Consider the following 26272-nt stretch of genomic DNA (forward strand, 5'->3'; position numbering starts at 1 on the left):
ATTTTGATATCTGTAAACCCATAATATGATTGTTTGTCTTAAAGTACAGTAAGAATTTTAGGTCTCTCCATTTGCTGGTGTGTTAAGCTAGTAAAGTTTATATGTATTTGATGTAATGATGTTCACTTTTAGGAGTTCATGCAAATAGATCTACATTTCACGTTAAATAGGTTATAAAATTCAATTATCAGTTAGTTTTTAAGTAGATTTTACTGTTTTGTCTTACTCCAGGTTTCGACCAAATGCTAGGGAACTGTGGAGCTACAATGCCGTAGTTGCGGATTCCAGACTTCCCTCGGCTCCAGACATGCAATCCCGGTGTAGTATTTTGAGTCCAGAACTTGCTCTGCCAACATGTTCCAAAGCTCTAACCACCAGATCTCATGCAGCTTTGCACATTCTAGGTACACATTTATAGTTGATAAGTCAAAAGCTTAGATAAAAGGGACACATTACTTAATGTGTTAATGAATTGTAATCCAGCAGCTTTTTTACTTCGATAGGGTCAATTCTTCTTTTTTTTTTTTTTTAATCTTTCATCATTGCTCTTAACACTTATCATCAGCCTAACATTTATTAATTTTAATGAAAAGAATTATTTTTTGCCATCTTAATGGTGTTAGATGATTTTGTAGTTCTGATGGAAATCACTACTAGAAGTAAGGAGAACAAAATTAGAAAGCTTCCTATGTAAATACTGGGATGTTACAGTATAAAGTCAATATTGTTTGGTTAATTTGCAGTCTTCAAAATATAGGAAAAAATGCACCCTTAAATATGCAGTTATTAAATAAATTGAATATTTGTTATTAGAATTTACTTTTTGCAGGTTTGTACAGCAAGATACTAAGAGTAATGTAAATTCTTTTTGTACTCTAAAAAAGCCTACCAAAATGAAAAATAATCCTGCAGTGGTCATGTATAAGTCGACCACCTGCAGCATATGTAATGCTTCAAAGCATAGCTTTGAAAATGATTTTACATTTCTTGATCAGTGGTTGTAGTGAATTGTGTTAGGACAGCATTATTTGTGTTTGAGTCAGAATAAGGTCTCTTAGGTAGCCAGGTGTAAAATAAGCTTTTTATGAGGGCTCTCAAATCTTCCCATTTTATGTTACTACATCAACTCTTCCTGGGTAATATGGGAAGTAAAAGTAAAACAAGTAATTAAAAAATGAGAGTGCTGTTGGCAGTTTACTTACAACTACATTCATGTTTCTTGATTATTCTAAAAAAAGAATATGAAAAAACTGAATAAAGTCAATCTTATACAATATTTTTAGATTTGATAGCACTGACTCCTAACCTAATCGAAGTGAAAACAATATGCAGTAGTACCTCTGTGTGGTTTAGGGACAAAGAAGTTAGGTTGCTTTAATCTTTTTAACTAGTATTAATTTCCATTTCACTGATTGCAATCAGCAGTAATAAGTTTTGAGCATTTCTTCGTTTTGCTTTCTTGTAGGTTGTCTTGATACTTTGGCTGCTATGCAGGACTTAAAAATGGGCATAGCAAATACAGAAGAAGAGACTCAAGCAGTAATGAAAGTTTATTCTAAAGAAGACTATAGTGTTGTTAACAGATTTGAAAGTATGTACACAATAACATTTTATAGCATAAATTAATCAAGCTTGTGAAATAAAAAATTATGACAGGCTAACTATATGTTTATTTATTTATTTATTTATTTATTTCTTCAGGTCATGGAGGTGGCTGGGGTTATTCAGCCCACTCAGTAGAAGCTATCCGTTTCTGTGCTGATACAGATATTTTGTTAGGTGGTCTTGGTCTTTTTGGAGGAAGGGGTGAATACACTGCTAAAATAAAGGTAAGGTTTGGAGGTTTTTTTAAACAATTTTTTTGTCTCATAACTTTAGAAATCCCACCTGAAAACATCACTCATTTTATTTCTTAATGAATTAGTGCTTTACTGTATATTAAAAGCATTATTTATACAACTGGAACCAGGCTTCTTAATGAGAAGGAATGAAATTTAAGCAAGTCAGGTGGATGAGGTAGAGAACTCTGAATTACTATTTTTAATTGTCAAGATCTGGCTTGTTCTTACCTTCACTAAATGCTATGCCATCTTATTGGTACCAGGAGCTGATACGGCTGTAGGTAGAATGGTTCTGCGATCTATGCGCACAAAATTTGCAGAAATTTTGTGTTGTCTGACTAGAAACTCATCCTGTGTCAGGATGCTGCCTCTCAGAATCAAAATAATGCTTTTTTAGTAGCTGGATTTCCTTCGGCACCAGCTGAACTGTTGCTTCTCTCCATTTCTTTGCCATTTCCTTCTCAGACTGATCTCAGCTGGGATTTTTCAGTTGAGAGGAGGTTGAAGTCGCATGCTTAGTTTGTGTTTATTTGTGACATACAAAGATGGTTAGGGCTTGAGCATGTGTACTGATTTAAATAACTAAATAAATCTGTCCTTGAATAAAGAAATTCATGTAAAGATAGTGTGATAAGTGGAGAGATCTTATTTCTGATAAATACTGCTGCATTTGATAGGAATTTCAGAAATGCCTTGAAAAATGTTTTAAAGACAAGAGATAATAGCTGTATGAGATTTATGTAAAGTCCGTATATAAGAAACATCTTAGTGTTATCATTTGTTTGTCATTTAGCAGATTATTGAGTTTTCTGTTTTCAGATGATAGGGCTGCGGTTTGTTTTAGGAAAATTATTTGTTGGTGTGTGGTTAGCAGTAATATGCATAAGACAACTGGAGGTCTGAAATAAATAATTGTAATTTATTCTAATCTGTGTTTACTCTAATGCAATCACTGAGAATTGCAAATGACTAAGGAAAGCAAAGAAAGTTGGTTACTATACTAATGTTTAAATACTAAAGGTAGTAACCCTGTCAGACCAGTCTTGTATTATTTGTTCAGTTTTTTTCTTGTTGTCTAGGATTAGCTTATGGCCAAGATAAGATCCAGTCCTAAAACAGTTAATTGCATTTTAAAAATAGGGGCTTAAAGGAGAAGTCAGGCATGTACTGTGAGAATTTCTCAAGCTATTCAAGTTGTAGAAGTGATTTTCGACTGAATAAGAAGCCCGTGTTCTTTTGTAAAAGGTTGTTGTTTTTTTTTTTTGTTTTTTTTTTTTGTCATACCCATGGGCAGTTTATGGGATTATTGACTTAATAATAGCCAATTTTCCCCTTTCCAGAGGAGCTGTATGTATCTCCGGTACATGTCACGCTAAAAAGCTTACACCTTTTTTTTTTTTTTTCGCCTTTTTTAGATGCAGTGTATTCAGCCTGTCTACAAGATTTAGGGATTTTCTACACCTTATATCAGAAAATATATATAGGAAGACAGTGTAAATTGCTGTTTTTTTATAGTTCATGTCATTACAAAATCATGAGTTCTAGTTGCGAATTTGCTTATCAGTGATAGAAACTAGCAATTGCTTTTGGGAGGGGAAAAAGGTAGTAGTACGCAGTTTGCAGAATGACAAGAAGTAAGTGGCATATTATTAGCTTTTTAACAGCTGAGACATATATTTATTTATATATATATATATATATTTTTTTTTTCTTGTTACTCTACTGTTACTCCAGTTGTTTGAATTGGGTCCAGATGGGGGAGACCATGAGACTGATGGTGACCTTCTTGCTGAAACAGATGTCTTAGCATATGACTGTGCTGCTAGGTAAGATGTTTCTTTACTTACTTTTACCTATTTGATTATTCATTTTTCCCTCAAACACTTAAAAATCATTTAAATGTTGGCTGAGATGATCAATTTTATTAACACTTATAAACTAAAACTTTAACCAACACACTTTTTTTGCTTAATTATAAGTAGCAAAATGCCAAATACCTCACTGAAATAAAAAGTTGCAACAGCTTTTTTACATACTCATATTAGAAGGATGCAAATGGGTATTTGTATTTAACAACTTATCATTATACTTTCTGCAGTATAAAATTATTATAACTGAGCGAGAGGGGTTGGGGTGCTTCAGCTTATTTGGAAAGAAGAAGTTATTGCTTTAAAGTTTTTATGCTTATGGAATGGGTTGACTTTTGTTTAGCCTGCATTTACATTCCCAGATATGAAAGAATTTACCACTGAAATAATCCATAACTAATTTACTATCTGTAAATAATCCCTAATCCAAGATCCCCTAAATAGACGTCTTAATACTTTCTTAAATGTTCACAAGCAGTATCTGAGAATCTGTGCCTAAATTCTTGCCATTTAACAAAAAATTTACATGTAATTTTCTGAAAATGAATTTTAAATTTATAATGAATATGTTACTTATAGTATTATGTAATAAATTTAATTAGGTTATTGTACATTTTAAATTAACCTTATCTTTCAAACTGAATTGTAAATTTAATAACTGATTGTGTAAAAATGTGAGACTATGCAGACTATGCTAGACTTAAGAATTTGCAATTCCTTCTGAAATTAAAACAAACAAAAAATAAAATTTACTATGTTTTTCAACAAAATACTGTTAAATGTCAAATGTAAGTAGATACCTAAGATTAAAAACTTCTTGATTTTTCTCTTATAAATAGAACATAATTTGTTAAAGATTAATCTATAAACTAATTCAGATACATCTTTTCTTTAAATTTACTTCTTAGAGAGAAATATGCAATGATGTTTGATGAACCAGTACTACTACAAGCTGGCTGGTGGTATGTAGCCTGGGCAAGAGTGTCAGGACCTAGCAGTGACTGTGGATCTCATGGACAGGCCTCTATTACTACAGATGATGGGTATTTTTTTTTCTGTATTTCTTAATTCTGAAGAGAGATCTCATGTTACTTGAATGATTGTTTTCTCTGTTTTTTCCTCTTTCAGTGTTGTCTTTCAATTTAAAAGTTCCAAGAAATCAAATAATGGTACAGATGTTAATGCAGGGCAGATCCCACAGTTACTGTACAGGTAATGTTTTGACCTCTATTTAGAACAATTTATCAACATGTTTTGTGAACAGTTGCCTTGTTAAGCATGTTTCATCACATTATTATTGTGTAAAGTTAAGAGGATAAGTACCTCAAAATTTAGGGGAAACAGTTTCAAAGAAAAGTAGTAAGTCCATTACTATAGCAACATCTGTTCATAGCTTTTCTTTAATTTCTATTTTTTAATATATTTTTTTAATTTTTATATATTGTGTTCTGAGACTTTGATTAGGAAACAAATGGCTTTAATGAAATCTCGTAGTTCTTTAGAGCCTCATTTCATCTAACATTCCTTTTTTTTTTTTTTTTTTCTAATTGGAAAGTATTTCACTTAGTAGGATTAATTTTAGAGTGGAATACTGTTAAAAAGTTGTCACAGAGTTGACCAGATCAATCTATGCCCGTGACAGGGGCAACAGGCCTCTGCCCTCCCCCCCCACCCCAGTCCCACAAAAATGGGAAAGAAGGAAGGGATGAAAAGAACAGCGGCAACAATCTATGGAGGAAAACTTATTTTACTATAATATCGGAATACAAGATAACACAATATATATACAATTTAATTGAAATTGGGATTAATAAATCAGACAAGATGAGAGAGAGAGAGTTCCCGGGACCGATTCAAACCTGAAAAGCTTGGAACGGCTAGGAAAGCACCTCCAGCACCCACTGCCAGGCAGCAAGAGAGCACCCCCCTACCCGGAAGGGCCAGATCCCGTGACTTCTGTAATGTACAGGGATAGGTACCTGGGATTGGGGCATTAACACTTTAATACCCCGTGAACTACATGATGTTTTGATGTGGAATACTGAAACCCAAAATAAAAACAAACAAAAAAAACCCATAGAACCATGACAACAGTTTTTCACATGCACTACTTCCATGAAACAGAAAAGCAAAAATTAGCAATGCTTTACTCTCAGTTTCCATAAATTTATTCTTCTGGTGATGAGTATTATATAAGCTGGATTTAAAATGCAAGAACTCTTTCACTGTATTAAGTTATCTTTCAGATTTCCTCAAATATGATGTGATACAAATATAAATGTATATATCCTTATACATTTAAAGTCATAGGACCATAAACATATACAGTTCTCTTGCTGTGTCTTTTTTCACTGTGTCCTTTTCAAGGCTCCCTATCAGAGCAGTTCACTTTTCCAAATGAATGCTCTATATCAGTCAGTGCCTCTCTTTCCAAAGGAATGTTTCTTTTTGACTAATGCACATAAAGCCCTTGCACAAACTATTAATCAGTTGGCTAATTTCTATGAGAGACAGCTATAACCAAAGACAGGCAAATGTTGAGCCCTCTGAGGGAAGGCCATGGCTGAAGAGTTACAAGTGGCATGAGAGGATTGGTGCTGCATTAACATGTGTTGCCTTTATTGTTTTAGTGATTCCAAACAAGATCCTGTATACTTCAGAATTAAAATTAAATTCAATTCAGGGATGCTATAATATCCAGAGAGAAAAAACTTTCTTATTAAAAATGACAGTTTTTTAGATGTTTGTACTTCTTTGCTGCCTCTTTGTTCTTTGGTTTTGAAGAATCTAAGAGCAGCTTGTGTTAAAATGAACCTCAAAGATATCTCTAGTTCCAACATTCATGTTGTGGGCAGGATTGCCAGTCACTAAATCATGCACTAGATTAGACTGCCCAGGGCCCCATTCAATGTGGCTTTGAATATCTTCAGGGAAGGAGCATCCACAACTTCTCTGGGCAGCCTGTGCCAGTGCCTCACCACACTCTCAGTGAAAAATTTCCCTGACACCTAATTTAAATCTTCCCTCTTTTAGTTTAGAATCACACTGCATTGTGCTATTACTATCTACTCACATAAAAAGTTGATTTCCCTCCTGAAGAAAAAAGTGTATTTCATTCCCTCCCTATGGTACATAAAGTCTTTCTAGATTGCAGTTTGAGCTAAGTTGGAGGGATAAAATATGCAAAAATTTCCATCTGCCTTCAGGAGATGTGAACTGATATTTTGCTCCACAAATACTCGTAGACAAAGTTTTGAGTTTAATTCTTAGTGCCTGTTATGCATAGATGTCTCAACATAAAAATGAATATGCAGCCTACACATACTAAAACCTAGCATTCTGTGAGAAATGGCATTTCTGGTTCTAAAAATGTTGTCTGAAGAAGTACAGTATATAATTTCATACATTTCACATGGGTCTTCAACTTGATTCTCAGTTGTCACAGTTTTCCTAGTTGAACCGATAGTTGATTTTTTTGTTCTAAAAGGGTGAAGGTCTAGAGGAGATTACAATGAAATTGAACATTTGTAGATAATTCTTTTAAACTTCTCTTCCATTATTATTCTACTTCATAAATACAAAGAACAAAGCTTGGTGCAGAATTCAGGTCAATTTGCAAATTGTTCTTCCAGGCTACCAACAAGCGATGGCAGTGCATCCAAAGGAAAACAGCAAACCAGTGAACCTGTTCATATTTTAAAAAGATCTTTTGCCAGAACTGTTTCAGTGGTGAGTATTATCAAAAATCCTCTGTTTCCTGCATTTCAACTCATACTTAACAAAACTGAAAGTGTACATGTGGAAGTAATTTATGATTTTTTTTCTGTTTACTTATCATGACAGATATGGATACAGAAATATAAAGAACTTCAGTGTTTTATTTTTGTTCAATTGTTGATTTGCTTTTACTTTTTCTGAAGATTTCACACTGAAAGTTAAGCCTAAGCTAAGATAGGCATTGACTGATCTTCAATGATTCAGTGCAGATTAAACAAGTAAAATTTAATTCAGAGCAAGAGAACAAGAGGAAATGGCTTTAAACTGGAAGAGGGTATATTTAGACTAGATATTAGAAAGAAATTCTTCACTGTGAGGGTGATGAGACACTGGAACAGGTTGCTCAGTGAGGCTGCGAATGCCCCATCCCTGTGGAAGCATTCAAGGCTGGGCTAGATGGAACTTTGAGCAACCTGGTCTAGAGGGAGGTGTCCCTATCTCTAGCAGAAGGGTTGGAACTAGACGATCTCAAAGGTCCTTTCCAACCCAAACCATTCTATGATTACGAAGCTATGATTATGAAGTATTCTCTGCTTCCTCTGGCTTCTTGTTCTCAAGTAGATTTTATGTCTTGTATGGTAGATGTTTGTAGTCACAAACCTGGATAAAGATAATTTTTGCTTTTCGTCTTATTATCGTAGAATCATAGAATCACAAGGTTGGAAAGGACCTGTAAGATCACCTAGTCCAACCGTCTTCTCATTACCACTGCTACCACAAACTAAACCATATCTCATAGCTCCTCATTGAACAGCTGCCTCTTGAACACTGCCAGTGCCGGGGACGGCGACTCTAACACCTGCCTGGGCAGGCCATTCCAGTGCCCAACACTCTCTGAGAGAAAAAGTCTTTTCTTATGTCTAATCTTAAACTCTTCTGGTACGCTTGCGGCCATTTCCTCGGGTCCTGTTTGTTCTCCGGGAGAAGAGGCCAAATCCCTCCTCATCACAGCCTCCCTTCAGGAAGTTGTAAGAGTGCAATGAGGTCTCCCCTGAGCCTCCTCTTCTCCAGACTAAACATTCCAAGCTCCCTCAGCCACTCCTCATAAGATCTGCGCTCCAGACCCCTCACCAGTTTCGTTGCCCTTCTCGGGACACGTTCCAGGACCTCAATGTCTTTTTTGTAGTGACGGATCCAAAACTGAACACAGTAGTTGAGGTGCAGCCTCACCAGAGCTGAGTACAGGGGGATGATCACCTCCCTGCTCCTGCTGGCCACACTATTTCTAATGCAGGCCAGGATGCCATTAGCCCTCTTGGCTGCCTGGACACACTGTTGGCTTATGTTCAGCATAATGTCAGCTCATGTTCATTGTGCTGCAGAAAGTTCACTTCTTGTTGTTTTCTTTTCTTTTTAATACAAAACCTGTCTTCCTTCCATATCCTTTAAAATAGGAATGCTTTGAGTCTTTATTGAGCATTCTTCACTGGAGCTGGACAACGCTGGTGCTAGGAGTTGAAGAACTTCGTGGACTGAAAGGATTCCAATATACTGCTACTCTTTTGGATCTAGAAAGGTTGCGTTTTGTGGGTACTTGCTGTCTGAGGTTACTGAGGGTCTATACCTGTGAAATATATCCAATATCAGGTATTCTTCTTAGTTCACTTGTTTCTTATTTATTAGCAAACAATAATGCGTGGGGCACTGAAAAATTGATCAAAGTATTCTTGTAGAGTGTGCTGTAGGATGAAATTGCTTGTACAGATATCTTTATTGGAGCAATTAAGAGGTTTGCAGTCAGAAATGGGGTATTTGCAATTAACTGCTTAACAATTGTCCATCACCGTATGTTTGCATTGAAACTCATGTGTATTTCCATTTTTGGTTACAAGTGATAGGATCTTTTAGTCTATTTTGTTTCTTATTTTTTTTGCATTTCTCTGCATAGTAGCTGCTTTGGTAATGAATAGAATTTAAATTTTAAATGTTTTTCATGCCTGTAGTTTAGCAGTACATATGTTTAAATGCAGCATGTATTATGAAAAACTGGAAAATTGGAAGTTTCTGATGTTCCAATTTCTTTGATATACCTTAACACCCTTTGCTGTTTTGCTTTGTGAAATTAACTTCTCTAAATATAGATTGATCAGTGTTGCTAATTTCTAGCTATATTACTTGCTTGTACAATATGCATTTTATATGAAACTGGTTCATTTGCTGTACATTAATGCTCTTCTTTTTGTAACCTAGCAACAGCTAAGGCGGTTGTAGAAGAAACAAGTAAACTGGCAGATTGCATTGGAAAAACTAGGACTTTGCTGAGAAAAATTCTATCTGAAGGAGTTGATCATTGCATGGTCAAGTTGGACAATGATCCTCAAGGATATCTCAGTCAGCCCTTGAGTCTTTTAGAAGCTGTTCTTCAAGAATGCCATAATACTTTTACAGCTTGCTTTCATTCATTTTATCCAACGCCATCTCTCCAGTGGGCATGTCTTTGTGACTTGCTGAATTGTTTGGACCAGGTATTTTAAAATGTCACAAGTGAATATTACAACTTAGATTGCTCTTACGCTCAAAGAATCTAAGCACTATTCAAATTCATTATTCATTTTGTGTGTTTATCCTGAATTGCAGTTTGAATTCTGCTATGGTTAAAAAAAAAAAGAAAAAAAAAGAAAAAAAAGAAGATGATTACAGATTTAGCAAATAGAAACTTATGTCTCCTTTACAAAAAGATTTTTTCTCTGGGACGGTGAAGAAAATCTACTGTAGCTATTAGCAGCTGCTTTTTCAGTGTGTAGTCCACACTTACTGTATGATTTCTGTTGCTGCACATTGCTTAAAAGCATATTTATGATATTTTTATACAATTTTATCAGTAATAATTGAATAATTTCTTAAATAATTTTTCATTATTAAATTTTGCAACTGTGCTTTCATCCAGCATAGTGGATGAGATACTAGCAGCATTATCCTATGTGCAGGGTTTTCTGACTGTCTTGCTAATTACAAACAATCATCCTATGTCTAAGCATTCTAGTTGTTTGTTTGCATAGATTGCAATGATATCTAAATAGTTTGTTTCTTGGCTTGAAAATCCATTTATTGTATTAAAATTCAAGAGGGAAGAACCAGTTCTTTAACATATTAGTCTAATTAGGTTTTGATTCATTATAAGAAGACTTTGAGGGGTCTCTTAATTTCAGAAGTAGTTTTCATGGGTTTATTATTTTAATACATGGTAGACAATGAATTTTAATTATTCCAATATGAAAGATCTAAATGAAAGTTCATTAGGAGAAGTTAATATAAAATTTGCAGGATAGCTATAAGTAAATAAAATAGTTTATTTAAATAATTTTATAACTATTATAAAACTGAAAAATTCCTTTCAGAAGTTCTTTTTCCTCACTAACTTTGAATACAGCAGTACCTTTCTCATTACTTCTTTTTATGCTTTTAGGATATCCAGGAAGCAAATTTCAAAACCTCCAGTAGTCGGCTTCTTGCTGCTGTTATGTCTGCTCTCTGCCACACGTCAGTAAAACTGACCTCTATCTTTCCAATTGCTTACGATGGAGAAGCATTGCTGCGATCAGTGGTCAAACAAGTCAGCACTGAGAATGACTCTGCTCTGGCCCATCGTTTCCCCCTTTTAGTTTCACATATGGAAAAACTGAGTCAGGTCAGGATATACTTTAAAAATCTCAAAATGTGTTTACTTTGCAACAAAGAAAAGTTATGTATATTCAAATTTTGACTAAATAAGGATGAAACTGTATTTGCCTAAGTGCTTCCTTTTTAAAAAAAATTGTTTTCAAGAGTTCTCAGTATTCTAGTGAATTTTTATCTTTTGATCTGAAATACTTCATACAATTCTTTCTTATTTCAGAAAAAGATGTTTCTTGTTTATTTTTGAATGTTACTCTAGGGGAAATATAGTTCAGAATTGTCTTCTATTGGACAGTCTATCCTGCAACAGTTTCTCAGCTTTTGCACATGGTCACAGGAGTGAGTATGCAGATAGATTCAGTGCTCTGAGGAAGAATAAGAGGACACATCTTTGATAAGAAAAAGTCATGTCTCAAAAACTGTAATCTTCAAATGAGTCAGTGAGCAGTTCAGACAAGGAAAGTCCAGTTCATATAGTTTTCAACATTATCCTGATAAAAAGATATTGAACACTGTTTTTTTGCAGTTCTAGTATCTTCTATTTCAGAAAAGATATACAGGAATATAATGGGTAAAGATGAAAAAGATCTGGGACTGCTTGATAATAATATTCTATTTAGAAGACAAGAACGATTGAGGTCTTAGAAAACTGTGACTAATACATGAAAGGTAAATAAAAGTTGAGTTTCCTAATAACAAAACTGTGGAGCAAATAAAGACTTTAGCTAAATGTAAGTTCAAAACAGAGCTGTTTTTCTGAGACCATGTTTCTCACATGTAACATCTCTCTGCAGACCATTTTTGTGCTTAGTATTTTCATGGACATAGACAGCAGCTGCATAAGTTAATGAAAAAAATATCTATCCCAAACTGTTAAATGCTAAGATAGTATTTTCATCTCAGATACAAATCTTTCTTAACATCTAAAGATCAAGCGTTCTGTGTGGCTATCACGATGTGCTTGTTGACTTCCCTGTGCATACAGTGTTGAGTATTCATGGGAGATAAAACAGTGAGAAAGACAAACCTTTGTTTTCAATCAGTAGAGCTAGCTTTATTTTTCCTTATTGGGAATGACTTTCATGGTAAACAGTTCTGAAAAAAAGTGGATATCACTGTTAGGTAGAAGAGATAGTAGGTACGTAAGCTTAGATTTATTTTACATTACTAGTTCAGGACGGAAAACCAGTTTTTATTAGCTTCTTGTCCTTGGCTTTGTCTTTGTTTGCACAGAAATTCTCTTCACTAACAACAAAGCCGAAAACCTTCTGAGTTTCTTTTTAGACAGTGGAGAAATGATGGTGTGAAGACCTCAGTAGGTAGCTGTAATCTATTTAATGCTTAAACTCCATATGTCAGAGAGGGCTGTAAGAAATACTACCTCCTGATAGGACACCTAGGTATTTTTTCCTAGATAGTAAACAGTGTGAATGCCAGTTCATTCTGGAAATTAAGAATATCTAGTTGTTTTGTTTTGTTTTTTTTTTTAAAAGAGTACATGCTGTGATAGCCTTGAGAATATTTAGATTTTTTTTTTTACCCACAAGACATTTGTTTTTCTTAATGTTACTGAATCTTCAATTACCTAATGTTTGTAATATACAAAAAGCAAATTTTAAAAGAATAAACAATATTTTTGTCTTCATCGTGCAGAGTGAAGAAAATGTTTCAGGGATGACAAGCTTTCGGGAAGTGCTGGAAAAGATGTTGGTCATTGTTGTTTTACCAGTCCGGAACACCCTTAGGCGAGAAAATGAACTTTTCTCTTCACATCTGGTTTCTAATACTTGTGGGTTGCTTGCTAGTATTGTGAGTGAGCTTACAGCATCAGCATTAGGATCTGAGGTAAAGTTTCTTAAGTTCATTCCTAGAAGTCGTCGAACAGATGTATTATGAAAGTCGTACAGACTGTGACAGTGGTTCTATCAATGTACATATCTTTCAGAGATATTGGAGTTGTTCTCAGTAGCTTTCAGACATCAAAGTTTTTTGAAAGCATATATATTCACTGTTAGTTGAATACTGTTGAAAAGTAGCTACTTCATTATGGCTGAAGAGTACTGTAATTTTTTTAATTTTTTTTTTTTTACAAAGTGAGTATTTTTCTTTTTTGCATGCACACCAATGCAAGCACACACTCAAAAGATATTGTTTTAGAGCTCATTGGAGGCAGTGCCACATCTCAGAGTGTTTTTCTACCTCTCATTTTTTCATAGGGTCTTCTATGTGCACTGCCTGCTTTTGACTGCAGGTCAGAATTTGCTTTTTGGGTTGTGTAACTTTCTCTTGTATACACTTGATCCTCTTTAATATTATTGTCCTTTACATATTCAATATTAAATAATAATTTTTTCAAATTCCTGCATGTGTGTGTTCTTTCACTAGACTGTCTCCAGCTAATTTGTTTTGTATTGGAAAATTGAGAATGGTAATGAGTCTAAATTTTAAAATCCAGAGATGCTTATGTATGAAGCTATCATATTGTCAAATGATAGGAATTTATTCAGTTTTGTTAAACTCACATACCAGTTTATGTACTATCAGCAATTTTTTTTTTCCACAGAATGTACATAATTTTGATAGCATTGATTAAATATGTTTTTATTATTATGTAAGATTTGTTTATTTACTCTCTTGGTCTTGACCATATCTAAGGCAGAAATATGCAACTGTTCTTCTTGGAGCATGGCTAAATTTTTATGTTTTTTGATGATTCATATTATATATGTTAAAATATGTGAAAAATTTAGAAATAAGATTTCTAGTTCTCTCTCGCTATTTCATAATTACCAGAAAATGTATTACTTTTTGAGATAATATTAAAAAGAAGCTGATATGTGGCATCTTTTATGTCTTTATGTCTGAGTTGGTTTGAAATTTACCCAGTTGAAAATCTGAAATTTTAATTCACTTTTTTTTTTCTTAAGTTGTCTTGTATTTAGCAGTTAACTTTTCCTGCTTTTATTTAATTTTCTATAGGTTGATGGACTGAACTCTCTTCATTCTGTCAAATCCACTCCAAACAGATTCACTAAAACAAGTCAGGGAAGAAGCTGGAATACTGGGAATGGATCTCCTGATGCAATATGTTTCTCAGTGGACAAAGCTGGTGTCGTTGTAGTAGGATTTTCTGTTTACGGTGGAGGGGGAATTCATGAATATGAGCTGGAAGTATTAGTTGATGATGTAAGTACTGCATTTGAAAAAAAAATTGGAGAAAATATTTTTCCGTAATGTATTACACAATGAAATATTGTAACATGCTAATGCAGTCTAAGCTACCAGTGCATCTGTAAGGTTTTTTGCTTAGGTTGTGGTAGTGATTTTTGTGGTGTTTCAAGCTACATACAACATCCAGTAGGTTCCTTAAGTCAATTATGACCTTGAAATCTTAATTACAGATAATGTTTGTATTAGGCTTTTCACTTCTAAATGTAAGTTAGAAACAGGTATCTCTCCATGTACTGCTAAAGAAAATAAGAAAAAAAAGTACTCCAATAATTAGAAAAATAAAATAATAGTCTGCCAGTGTAGTCAGACTGGAGACATCTGTTGTGCTTTTAAAATACCCACCTATAACATACATACTTTGTATTCTTGTGGTGAAGACACACTTCTGTTCTTTTAAACTCAGTTGTCCATTTTAAGTGACTGTTCTAATCTCTTTCGAAGGACAAGCATAGGTTACTATGAAAGATTTTCTGTCTGCTCAGTAATTTCCTTGTTAACTGAAAAGCTTCACAATTGACTCTAAACAATTATTTTTTTTAATTTATAATCATTTGTGTAACAAATTTTGCAAGAAAGCATTTTATATTTGCATAGTTGAAGACACATATTTGCATATGTGCTATGTATTTATAATGTAAACATACTAAAATGACATTATTTCTTTGATTCAGAGTGATCATACTGGAGATTCAACTCATTCTCATAGATGGACATCATTAGAGTTGGTTAAAGGAACTTACACCACAGACGATTCTCCCAGTGACATAGCTGAAATTAGACTTGACAAAGTTGTGCCACTGAAGGTAAATAAAAGAAGTACATGTTTGTAGGTTTCTTGTAAAACAACTCTCATGACTTGCAGAAAACAAAAACTAGAATGTTCAGTGTAATTTTTTTTTTTTACACATTTGCAATTGATCTTGATATCTTTGCTTTATGAATTGTCAGTTTTGCACTGAAAAGTGCAAATCGTAAAAGCAAGAAGAAATTAGAACTTAACTTTTAAAATGGTATAAACCAGTTTGTAATTCCTGAGCAATTACACATCTTGAATATACAGCTTTCTTGTGTGCAGTTTGGTACCTTGACACTTGAAGGAATCATAGAATAGTTTGGGTTGGAAGATCATCTAATTCTGACTCCTCTTTCACGAGCAGCAATACCTTCCACTAGAATAGATTAGTCAAAGCCCCAACTAACCTTGCCTTTGAACACCTCCAGGGATGAGGCATTCACAGCTTCTCTGGGGTACCTGTTCCAGAGCCTCACAACCTTCACAGTAAAGAATTTCTTCTTTAGAGGGTAGATTTAGATTAGATCTTTAAGTTTAAAGCCATTACCCCTGTCATTACATTCCTTCACAGAGTTCTTCTCCATCTTTCCTGGAGGTCACCTTTAGGTACTGGAAAGCTGCTGTAAGGTCTTCCTAGAGCCTTCTTTTCTCCAGGCTGAACAACTTCAACTCCATCAGCCTGTCTTCATAAGGGGGTCCTCTGGACTAGCTCCAATGGATCCAACAGATCCATCCTTCTTTGTTGGTGTGGCTTCAGACCTGGGCACTCCAGGTGGGGCCTCATGAATGCGAAGCAGAGGGGGAGAATGACTTGGGTTGGAATCATCTCCCTCAACTTGCTGGCCTCATTTCTTTTGTTGCAGCCTAAGAATTGATTGGCTTTCTGGGCTGCAAGCACACAGTGCTGGCTCATATTGTTTTACATTAACCAGCACCCCAAAGTCCTTTTCCTCTGCACTGCTCTCAATCCATTCTCTGCCCAGCCTGTATTTGTGCTTGGGGTTACCCTGACCCATTTGCAGGACCTTGCACCTGGACTTGTTGAACTTCATCTGGGTCACAGGTGGCAAAGTCTCAAGCCTGTCTAGGTCCCTCTGTTGGGCATACCATCCTTCCGGTGTGTTGACAGCATTATGCAGCTTGGTATTGCTCACAGCCTTGCTGAGAGTGCACTCAATCCTATTGCCTACATCACTAACAAAGATGTTAAGTAGTCCTGGTCCTAGTACCAAAGTAATACTTTACTGAGTTTTATTCCGTAGCTTGGGAGCATGAAGCACCTTTGACTTCTGTGTTTTTTTTTTGGTCAGTTACTAATGAAAAATAATAACTATACCAGAATCACAGAATCATAGAATGGCCTGGGTTGGAAATGACCACAATGATCATCAAGTTTCAACCCCCCTGCTATGTGCAGGGTTGCCAATCACTAGACCAGGCTGCCCACAGCCACACCCAGCCTGGCCTTGAATGAGTCTTGGGATGGGGCACCCACAACCTCTTTGGGCAACCTGTTCCAGTGCGTCACCATCCTCTTGAGTGGAAAAACTTCCTCCTAATATCTAACCTAAACCTCCCCTGACTCAGTTTAAAACCTTTCCCCCTTGTCCTATCACAATCCACTCTCATAAACAGCCGTTCCCCCTCCTGCAGAGCATATAAACGCTTCCTTCAAGTACTGGAAGGCCACAATGAGGTCTCCCCGAACCTTCTCTTCTCCAAGCTAAACAAGCCCAGTTCCCTCAACCACTTCTCATAGGAGAGGTCTCCAGGCCCCTGATCTTTAGTGACCCTCCTGTGGACCCGCTCCAAGAGCTCCATGTCCCTCCTGTAGTGGGGGCCCCAGGCCTGGATGCAGTACTCCAGATGGGGCCTCACAAGAGCTGAGCAGAGGGGGACAATCACCTCCTTCTCCCTGCTGGCCACCCCTTTTTTAATGCAACCCAGAACACTGTTGGCCTTCTGAACTACAAGCTCACAGTGCTGGCGCATGTCCAGCTTCTCGCCCACCTGGACTCCCAAGTCCTTCTCCACAGGGCTGCTCTCAAGGAGATCTTCCCCCAGTTTGTATAAATATCTGGGATTGCCCCAACCCAATTGCAGCACCCTGCACTTGGCCTTATTGAACCTCATTATGTTTTCATGGGCCGTTTTCTCCAGCCTGTTCAGGTCCCATGGGGCTGGATGATATCCTTCCTAGGGTTCTGAAAGAGATAGCTGATGTGGTTGCCAAGCTAATTCCCATCATATTTGAAAACTCATGGCTGCTGAAGTCCCCGGTGACTGGAAAATGGGAAACATTACTCCAATTTTAAGAAAGGGAGAAAGGAAGACCCGGAGAACTACAGGATAATAAAACACTCATAAAACTGTGAAGCCTAACTTATGTACTTGTTTTATATTGTTTATTATTTTTGCCTCTTCTTTTTAAGGAAAATGTGAAATATGCAGTTCGTTTAAGGAATTACGGAAGCCGAACTGCCAATGGAGATGGAGGAATGACCACAGTTCAGTGTCCTGATGGTGTAACATTTACTTTTAGTACGTGTAGTCTGAGCAGTAATGGCACAAACCAAACACGGGGACAAATACCACAGATTCTGTATTACAGGTTTGTGTGTTACCATGATCTATTTCTAAGAAAAGTTAATGAGAACAGTCATGCTGCTATACAGTTGTGTTTTTTTTAAAGAGATATAACAGAAATAAACGCATCTGGACTGTGTGTGTTAATTCTTTAGCAGAATTAACATGTTCTTTCAGTGTAAATCTTTGGATTTAACATGTTTCTTATTAGGACAGAAGTGTGTTGGAAGGATTCATTGGAAATATTCAGTTGCATCCAGTGTCAGTGACTAATAAATATAAATTAAAAAGCTGTGAGACTGACAGCAAAATTACAGTTCTAGGAGGCAGTGAAAAAAACCCACCTTTCTGTAGGAGTGTTTTCTTGAAGTCATAGAGAAGTTTCTGTGCTGTGTTTCATTTGGTTTTACTTTGAACTATTCCATGTAAAGTCAAGTCATTGAGCATGCAGAGCTGTTAGTTCTGGAATCTTAATGTTCTGTATTACTGTTCGGGAGATCAAAACTTTCTAAACATAAGAAATCCAGTAGAATGGGAAATTGACCTCTTGACAGAGTGATTTCAGTTGTCTACACAAAAACTGAATCACTGTCATCTTAAAGACTTGAATTGGTTTGTAGTCATGATTGGGGTGCTTTGAAAGTGTAAATCAAAATAGACATTTTTAATGTCTTAGGAAAATTATACTTCATTAGAAGAAGCTAGTTTGACAGAGTAGATTTTAAAGAGAAAACTATTTGTTGAGGATAAGCCTTACACTGCATTTCAAAAGCAAAATTAATCTTTAGAATGGGGAGTGAGAATCTTTTTCACAGTTAAAGCACATAAATATTAATTGAAAGAGTTTTACTAGTTCCTATGAAGTGTTTAGGAATACATTTCTAAGATTTGAAAGACATACAGTCAAAGCAGACATTTAAGAAACATGGAAACATGCTTTTATTTACTGTCAGATAAAAATAAAACTGTAGCAAAGGGCAAATACTGTGGTGTTGTTTCCAAGGTATCCTTGGTGGTTGACTTGTGTTGTTTCTTTTATTTTTTTATCATAAATTAATTGTTTTGATTATTCTGTTCCAAAAATAAGCCAGATGTCTTTGAGGTAATTTTCTATTTTATGAACTTACTTTTAATCTGCCATCCAGGAGTGAGTATGACGGAGATCTGCAATCACAGCTTTTGAATAAAGCTAATGAAGAAGACAAAAATTGTAGCAGGGCTCTTTCTGTTGTGAGTGCTGTTGTACGAGCAGCCAAAGACCTGTTGCACAGGGCTCTTGCTGTGGATGGTAAGATTTTTGATAATTGACTTCTAAAACTGACTTTTCAAATCTTCTTTCTTTGTTAGAGGGATTTGGGAGTAGAAAATTGGTGACAAAGCAATTGTGATATGTCTCTTCTGTCTTCAGAGACTATTTTTCTAAAATGTCACAGCTATACATATTGAACTGGGGATAATGAACTGGAAGTAAATTTCTAAGTCTTTGAGTTGCACTTGAGCTGTCATAGGCATATACTTCATATAAACTTGTTCATCACTTTAGCAAACATATTAAAGCTAGTAAGATTGTGCATTGGGTCACTTCCAAATTTTATTGCATGTTTTGCACACTGATAGTAGCAGGAAAACTGATAAATGTAATGCATTTATAAGCCTAAATATCTGTTTTTGAGAAATTGAGGTATTAGTCTTAAAATTTAATGCTTTTAAGCTGTATCAAAGGAATCCATAGTATTTAAGTACTGTTACAGAAATTGATTTTGAGTGCTGGGAGGGACATGTTTCACTAGGTTTTATAGCATAGAAACACAGTTATACAAAATGGCAAAGAATCAATAAAATTGTGTTATAAAACAAGGAAATTTTTTAATACAGAACTGTATGTAATGACATGCTTATCTCAGGTGAACTCTGCACATTTGTAATTTGATTTTGAATTATGGTGCCTAATGAAAGTATGTAGAAGCTAGAAGATTAATAAGAAGCAAACAAGAAAAATAAGATGTGCTTTCAACCATGATACAGTTATTATTATAAAGAATATTGCTTGTGTTGTAATTATCTTTCTTTAGCTGAAGACATTCCAGAACTACTCAGCTCTTCCAGTCTGTTCTCAATGCTGCTTCCCCTCATAATAGCTTACATAGGACCAGTTGCAGCAGCAATCCCCAAGGTATGCTTCTCAAAAGAAATTACAGAGAAAAAAGTTAAGAATGTTATGTAAGAAAAAGGTTTACTCTGAAAAATCTTTACATGATTTTTTTTTTATGATTTTATGAATTAGTGTTTTATGTTTGGCCACTTGACTCATCAGGAAATTTTCAAGAGACAGGAATTTATGTTGAAGTCATCATAAAAGAACAACAACAACAAAAACCAAAAAACACAAACCTTAAGGAAGTAAATTAAAAAATACAGCTTTGACAGTAGGAAAAGACAAAGTTAGAAGGATCTAGATTTATTACTTATTGTTGAATATTGATGGAGTAAACTTTTTAAATATTATATAAATTCAGATTTTACAATGAATAGCCAAAGCAGTGGTAGCTATTTATTAAACAAAGTTTGTTTATATCAAATTTACAGATGGGAAGACGTAACCTATGAATAAAAATACTTTTCATGCTTTCAAGCAAAGCATGATTAAATGTGTCTGAAAATTTTGAAAATTATCATTGAATTTACAAATGTCACTAATTCCTAGCTATTAGACAGTATTATCTTGTATGTATATTAAAAATGTTTAATATTGGAAAAATAACAGTTTTCTTGGAAAATAAATTATGACAGGAGCATGACTTTTAGACAGTGTTTCTTTTCTGTCAACTAATAATTGTTCATTCATGTTACAACTGTTTTAATGTACATATCTCACAGCTGCAAATACAGATTCTTATTCTGTTTTTTTATAAGTCTCTTATTTGAGATGAACTGAGTCTGCTTTTTCTGCAAGGATTATGTAGATGCAAAGTTGGAAAATGTGACAGAATGAATTGTGATAGTGATTTATTGAGAATATCCAAAACAGTCATTCTACAATGGTTGCAAGAAATGCACGTTTGTGGTTTTTTTTTCACCCAGTCATAAGTAATAATTTAGTGTATTTGGCATTATGTTACAGGTTGCTGTAGAGGTCTTTGGTCTAGTACAACAATTACTTCCTTCTGTGGCAGTTCTGAATCAGAAATATGCTCCTCCAGCTTTTAACCCCAATCAGTCTACAGACAGCACTACAGGAAACCAGCCAGAGCAAGGGCTTTCAGCTTGTACTACCTCTAATCACTATGCTGTTGTGGAAAGTGAACATCCCTATAAACCTGCCTGTGTTACACACTACAAGGTAAACACTAGATCTTAAATTTAAATTTTTTATTTCTTAAATTTTTTTTACATCATTTTCATTTTATCAGAATGCTGGATGAGAATTCATATTGTCTAATATAGGAAACTGTTTTGTATGTATTATGAATGTACTGTTTTCTGAAGAACGTTCTGTTTCTTTACTAAGTATAAAGGGACCATGTAAATTTAACCTTCGATTCAGGTTTCTGACTGAAAGCACCTAAATTTGCTCATTCTTAGATTTTCCTTCTGTCATACACAGTTTATTTGCTCTAGTTGTATAGACTGCAGAATTTGGAATTCTTTATCTAACAGATATTATCTAATCATGTCTCAGACATTCTTATCTAACACCGAAGCTATGCTTTGTGAAAACGGTTAGCATCAGTTCTTGTTAAATTCATATATATCTGTAACATAGGGATCCTTACATTGCTATTTTGGTCTGCCATTTCACTTGAATTATGGTTTCTCTTGGTCTCTGATGTTCTCTTGTGTTGAGTCACTATAAGTGGAATTCAGTGTACCTTACATAAGTAACTTGATTAAACTAGATTTTCAGAATGTCAGTTGAGAGGGAATGATTTTATTTGTCTGAGTAAAGGGCAGAGACATAAATTACCTGTCTGAAAAATAAATCCTGTGTTTTGTTTCCAGAACTAGTGAGTTCTGTAGTGACATTGATTTCAAAACAGTAAATCCAGGAATCCAAGATAACTAGTTATCTGACACTCCTGAAGTGATGATTCTTATTTATGATGATTCTTATTCTTTTAAGTTTATGGAGCCTATCTGAAGCTGGTAGTAACTAGCTATTACTACTTCTAAAATACTGTAACTGTATGCTGTCGTAACGCAGACTATATTCATAAAATGCTTCAGCTGCTGTTTGCAGGTTTGGGCAAAGCAGACATTGAATGTGTCTTTTAAGGTTTGCATTTTAAAAGGTATTTGAGAAGGTTCTTCAACACAGAAAAAAACATAAATGGTATCCTAAGCATAAATACTTAATCTGGATGTAAGTTAAAACATAGTTTAGTGTAAAGCATTTCAGGCGTATCTGAATTTCAAAAATAAATTATGTTAATGTAAAGCGTGCTAAAACTATGCAAAATAACACAACTGAATCATTTTCATAGCCTGAAACGTTAAAAATGGAAGGCAAAAGAAATCCCAAAACTTAATAGTAGTGTTTTGTTTTGCTTTTCTTTAAAGGTATAACAAAAATGTCCCACAACACATGCATGTAATTAGGTTTTTCTCTACTATTTTGTTTTAGGTAACCTTTCCTGAATGTGTCAGATGGATAACAATAGAATTTGACACTCAGTGTGGCACTGCTCAATCAGAGGATGTTCTTCGTTTACTAATTCCTGTCAGAATTGCACAGAGTCTGGGATTTGGACCAAAACATGCTTCTGTTCATGAAAATCTTAATTCATGGATAGAACTCAAAAAATTCTCAGGATCTTCAGGATGGCCTACAATGGTATTAGTATTGCCAGGTAATCAATATAATTTACAAAAATTTTTATTAATGTTCATTCTCAGTGAGGTTGTGGATGCCCCCTCTCTGGAAGCATTCAAGGCTGGGCTGGATGGGGCTTTGAACAACCTGGTCTAAGGGAGGTGTCCCTGCCTATTGCAGGGAGGTTGCAAGTAGATGATCTTAAAGGTCCCTTCCAATCCAAAACATTCTATGATTGGTAAAATAATTAACTATAAGTTTGACTTTTCAGCAAAATCGTTCTAGAAAAAAAAGTTGATGAAGTGTCTCCATCCAAGATGGCAAGAGACTGTTATGAGCCATCAACTGTGTATCTGTGGACTATGTTTACATTAAGTTTATTTTTTGAAGTGTTCTTCTGCATGTTATTTTATTTCACGTATTACTTACAAAGTCTGTATTTCACTTATGTTCATGTAACAGATATATTCCAAAAGAGGAGAAATATTACAAGTTCCTTTTAATTTATTTTTTGTGTTATTTTACTTCCTATAAGGAAATGAAGCTCTATTTTCTCTGGAGACTGCATCAGACTATGTGAAAGATGAAAAAGCTTGTTTTTATGGTTTCAAATGTTATGCAATTGGATATGAATTTAGCCCAGGATCTGATGAGGTAAGAAAAAAGTGGGCTTCAAACAACAAACCTATTAATTCACTCTTATGTGGCCAGAAGGTTTTTTGGTAAAACTAACTGATCTGCACTTCTGACTAAACAGTACTGCAAAATATATTTCAATTGTTTGCATATAATTTTTAAATTTGTGTCGCTGTAATTCTTTAATTTGAATGTGTTGACATGGCTTTTTTTGTGTGTGGGATTTTTAATAACTGTGACTTTCTTCAAAAACATAGCATTATGATTTTGTACATTACATCAATAAGAAATTTTGTAAAATTCTGAATCTTCTTTGTCTAGATGAGTCACTAAATACAATATGGACATCATAGGAGTTATCTACCTGAAGTAATAGTGTTCACATCACAAGCTTTCTTGTACAACAGTTAAGACTGCAAATACATTCTATAACAGAAAAGCAAATTTTACAGTTTTTAAGCTCCCCTGCGTCTCAGGACTGAAGCGTCCAGAAAAGTTGTATGACAGCAATGTCTGTTCTTGCCACTTAATTTTAGAGCTTGGTCTTTGTTTACCTTACAGGTGTCTCGCTGCAATTTATAGGAGGGAGATGAGGTTCGTTTAATATCTGTATACTCAGCGTGAGACTAAGAAAAAACGGTTCATATGTTAGTCCATCCAGTTTATTACAAATCCTAATCAGGGAGATGGGGAAGGGAAGGAGGGTGATAGAAAAGATAGGAAAGAAGCAAGAATTGTGTAAAGCGGGGATACTCACCACCAGGATCCAGCAGCGGTCCCATTGCATGACGTTTCGAAGGTCCGAGGCAGAAGCATTGGGGGGAGCAGCAGCGTGGCCGTTCTTGGGCAGCAAGCAGGTAGCAGGAGGCAGCCGCAGAGCCAATCCAGGAGGAAGCAACAGCGCTCAGGTAGCAGGCCCAGGAGAGTTTGTCAGCATGCAGGAATTCCATAGTAAGGAATCTGAAGTCAGACACCTGTCCTCATGGTTTTCGATTCCTCTTTTATCCTACTTGTTCTCCTGCCTACCTGACATCCCTGGGCGCTTGAGCAAGAGTCATGTGAGTTCCCCCTGAGGTTGGCCATCATCCTGAGATAAGTCCACAAAAGACTGCTTCACAGCTATTTAGCTGCAGTCATCTCTCCTTGCCCCTGGCCTTCTCCATCTGTGTCCCCCAGACAAAGGATCTCACAGCCTTTGCCCAGGACTTGCCTGGACTTGTTCATCTGTGTCCTTCAGACAAAGGATTTTGCAACCCTTGCCCTGGACTTGTCCATCAAAGTTCTCCAGGAAAACGATTTCTCAACCCCTGCCCAGGGCTTGCCTGGACTTGAACAAGTCCATCTGTGTCCCCAGCAAGCTTTGAGACACTGGTGTTTTACAGAATAATACCTTACAACAGGTTCTATGTAATCTGTGAGTATGATAAAAAGAGTTTATCTTCATAAAAAAGAGTGATGCACCCAATGTAAATTTCTGCTCCTTTGAGAGCTTTCTGATTACAACTTTCTGAGACATTACCAGCAGTAGAAAAGTGTGTATTGTGGCGACTGGTATGTTTTTTGTAGTTTAAAAGAGCAAGGTATCCATAAAGTGCGGTTCGAGTCAGAGGGATACATTTTGTCTCATCAATTCTGTCTTTCCAAAGAACAGGCTATAGCCATTATATCATATATTAAAAGTTATTCCTCATTAGTGAAGTCACTAGAAAAATTGAAAGACGCCATTGAATGTCATTGTCAAGGAAACGGGTTTATTTAGAATTATTAAACTTTGTTTAAACCTAGGATTTTGCAAAAAATGTCTTAGGTTTGTGCATTGGTGGTTAGAAAGAAAGTTTTTTTTTTCTGTTCATTTATTAAATCTACCAAAGCTACACCTGCATTCTGCTTATAGGTCAATGGTTTTAGAAATACTGTTAGTGTTTTGGTAGGGAACTCTTGGATAGATAGACCCAAATTTCGCATATTTACTTGGTTATTACTTGAAAACAATTTGAGACTTAAATATGCAGTTTATTAAGGGTTCAGTTTTAAATGCATTTTGAAGATTTTTCAGTCTTCTTGCAAGATCTGGGATTACTGACTTTGGAGGCTCCTTTGAAAAGGTTTTTGACCTGTTTTATATATTGACAGTTTCTCATAAGTCTACCTAGAAAATCCATCAGATGGAGATTGTCCATCTTTGTTGTTTGGTTGGTTTGGTTTGTTTGTTTTTCTCCTTCATGGAAGGAATTTGTCACAGGTTTCTTGAAAGTAATGGACTCTATCTACAGATGTAAATCTGTAAGGAAAAATGTGAAAACATTTTTCTAATGCAACTAGAAAGAGGGAAGACGAAAATGTATGTCTCGCTCCAATTTATAGGAGGGAGATGAGGTTCTTTTAATATCTGTATACCTGGCATGAGATTAAGAAACAACGGTTCATATGTTGTTCCATCCAGTTTATTACCAAACCTAATCACAGAGATGGGGAAGGGAAGGAGGGTGATAGGAAAGATGGAAAAGAAGCAGGAGTTGCGTAAAGCGGGGATAGTCACCAGCAGGATCCAGCAGCGGTCCCATTGCATGGCGTTTGAAGGGGGGAAGGGGGCAGGGAATCGAAAGTTTCATACAGTTATTACAAGAGATTCATCAGGGTTGTTTACTAGTGTTGCCCTGATCTGCTTGACTTCCCCATCCGCAGAGGAAGTTACAAAGTACATAGAGGTTACAATACATTTTATAAAACACGGAACCATACAATTAACAAACATAAGAGTTGCAACAGCACACAATATCAATTTGCCACAGACACCACTCGGTGATACCTCGGGAGTGGTGACACGAATGTTACATGATGAATAAAAAGTAGAAAGTGAAGAGACAACCATATATTTGGCAATAACCAATAACAAATAAATATAACAAATAGAGGTACAACATTACCACCCACAACAGCACAAGACATAGTAGTTTTGCAACCAAAATACAAAATGTAATCAAGAGGTATATTCAGTATTCTAACATGATCAAATTTTCAATATTTTTGTCATAAAACATTAGAGTCCTTCCTGTGTTCAGTCATGGTCCATAGGAGTATTCTGAAAAAATAAAATGAGACACCAACTTGCCCT

At 35.5% G+C, this 26272-nt stretch overlaps 1 protein-coding gene across 7 annotated transcripts in view; it reads left to right on the top strand.

Moving 5' to 3' along the window:
- The window catches only part of MYCBP2 (MYC binding protein 2), a 212535-nt gene that overhangs the window by 96424 nt on the left and 89839 nt on the right, over positions 1-26272 (top strand). For all 7 annotated transcript variants that reach the window (XM_042839182.1, XM_042839183.1, XM_042839184.1 and 4 more), the window contains exons 24-42: positions 232-404; positions 1466-1591; positions 1702-1829; positions 3576-3667; positions 4618-4752; positions 4838-4921; positions 7342-7438; positions 8881-9073; positions 9677-9951; positions 10893-11114; positions 12755-12946; positions 14081-14287; positions 15004-15135; positions 17558-17736; positions 18857-18999; positions 19784-19884; positions 20833-21051; positions 22333-22558; positions 23057-23175. In XM_042839182.1, the coding sequence (XP_042695116.1) occupies positions 232-404; positions 1466-1591; positions 1702-1829; positions 3576-3667; positions 4618-4752; positions 4838-4921; positions 7342-7438; positions 8881-9073; positions 9677-9951; positions 10893-11114; positions 12755-12946; positions 14081-14287; positions 15004-15135; positions 17558-17736; positions 18857-18999; positions 19784-19884; positions 20833-21051; positions 22333-22558; positions 23057-23175 (3043 nt within the window). The remainder of the gene's footprint in view (positions 1-231; positions 405-1465; positions 1592-1701; positions 1830-3575; positions 3668-4617; positions 4753-4837; positions 4922-7341; positions 7439-8880; positions 9074-9676; positions 9952-10892; positions 11115-12754; positions 12947-14080; positions 14288-15003; positions 15136-17557; positions 17737-18856; positions 19000-19783; positions 19885-20832; positions 21052-22332; positions 22559-23056; positions 23176-26272) is intronic.

The sequence above is a fragment of the Centrocercus urophasianus genome, unplaced genomic scaffold (assembly GCF_019232065.1).
Source record: "Centrocercus urophasianus isolate 14NV4802_14NV808 unplaced genomic scaffold, USGS_Curo_1.0 seq_9, whole genome shotgun sequence".
Taxonomy (NCBI): domain Eukaryota; kingdom Metazoa; phylum Chordata; class Aves; order Galliformes; family Phasianidae; genus Centrocercus; species Centrocercus urophasianus.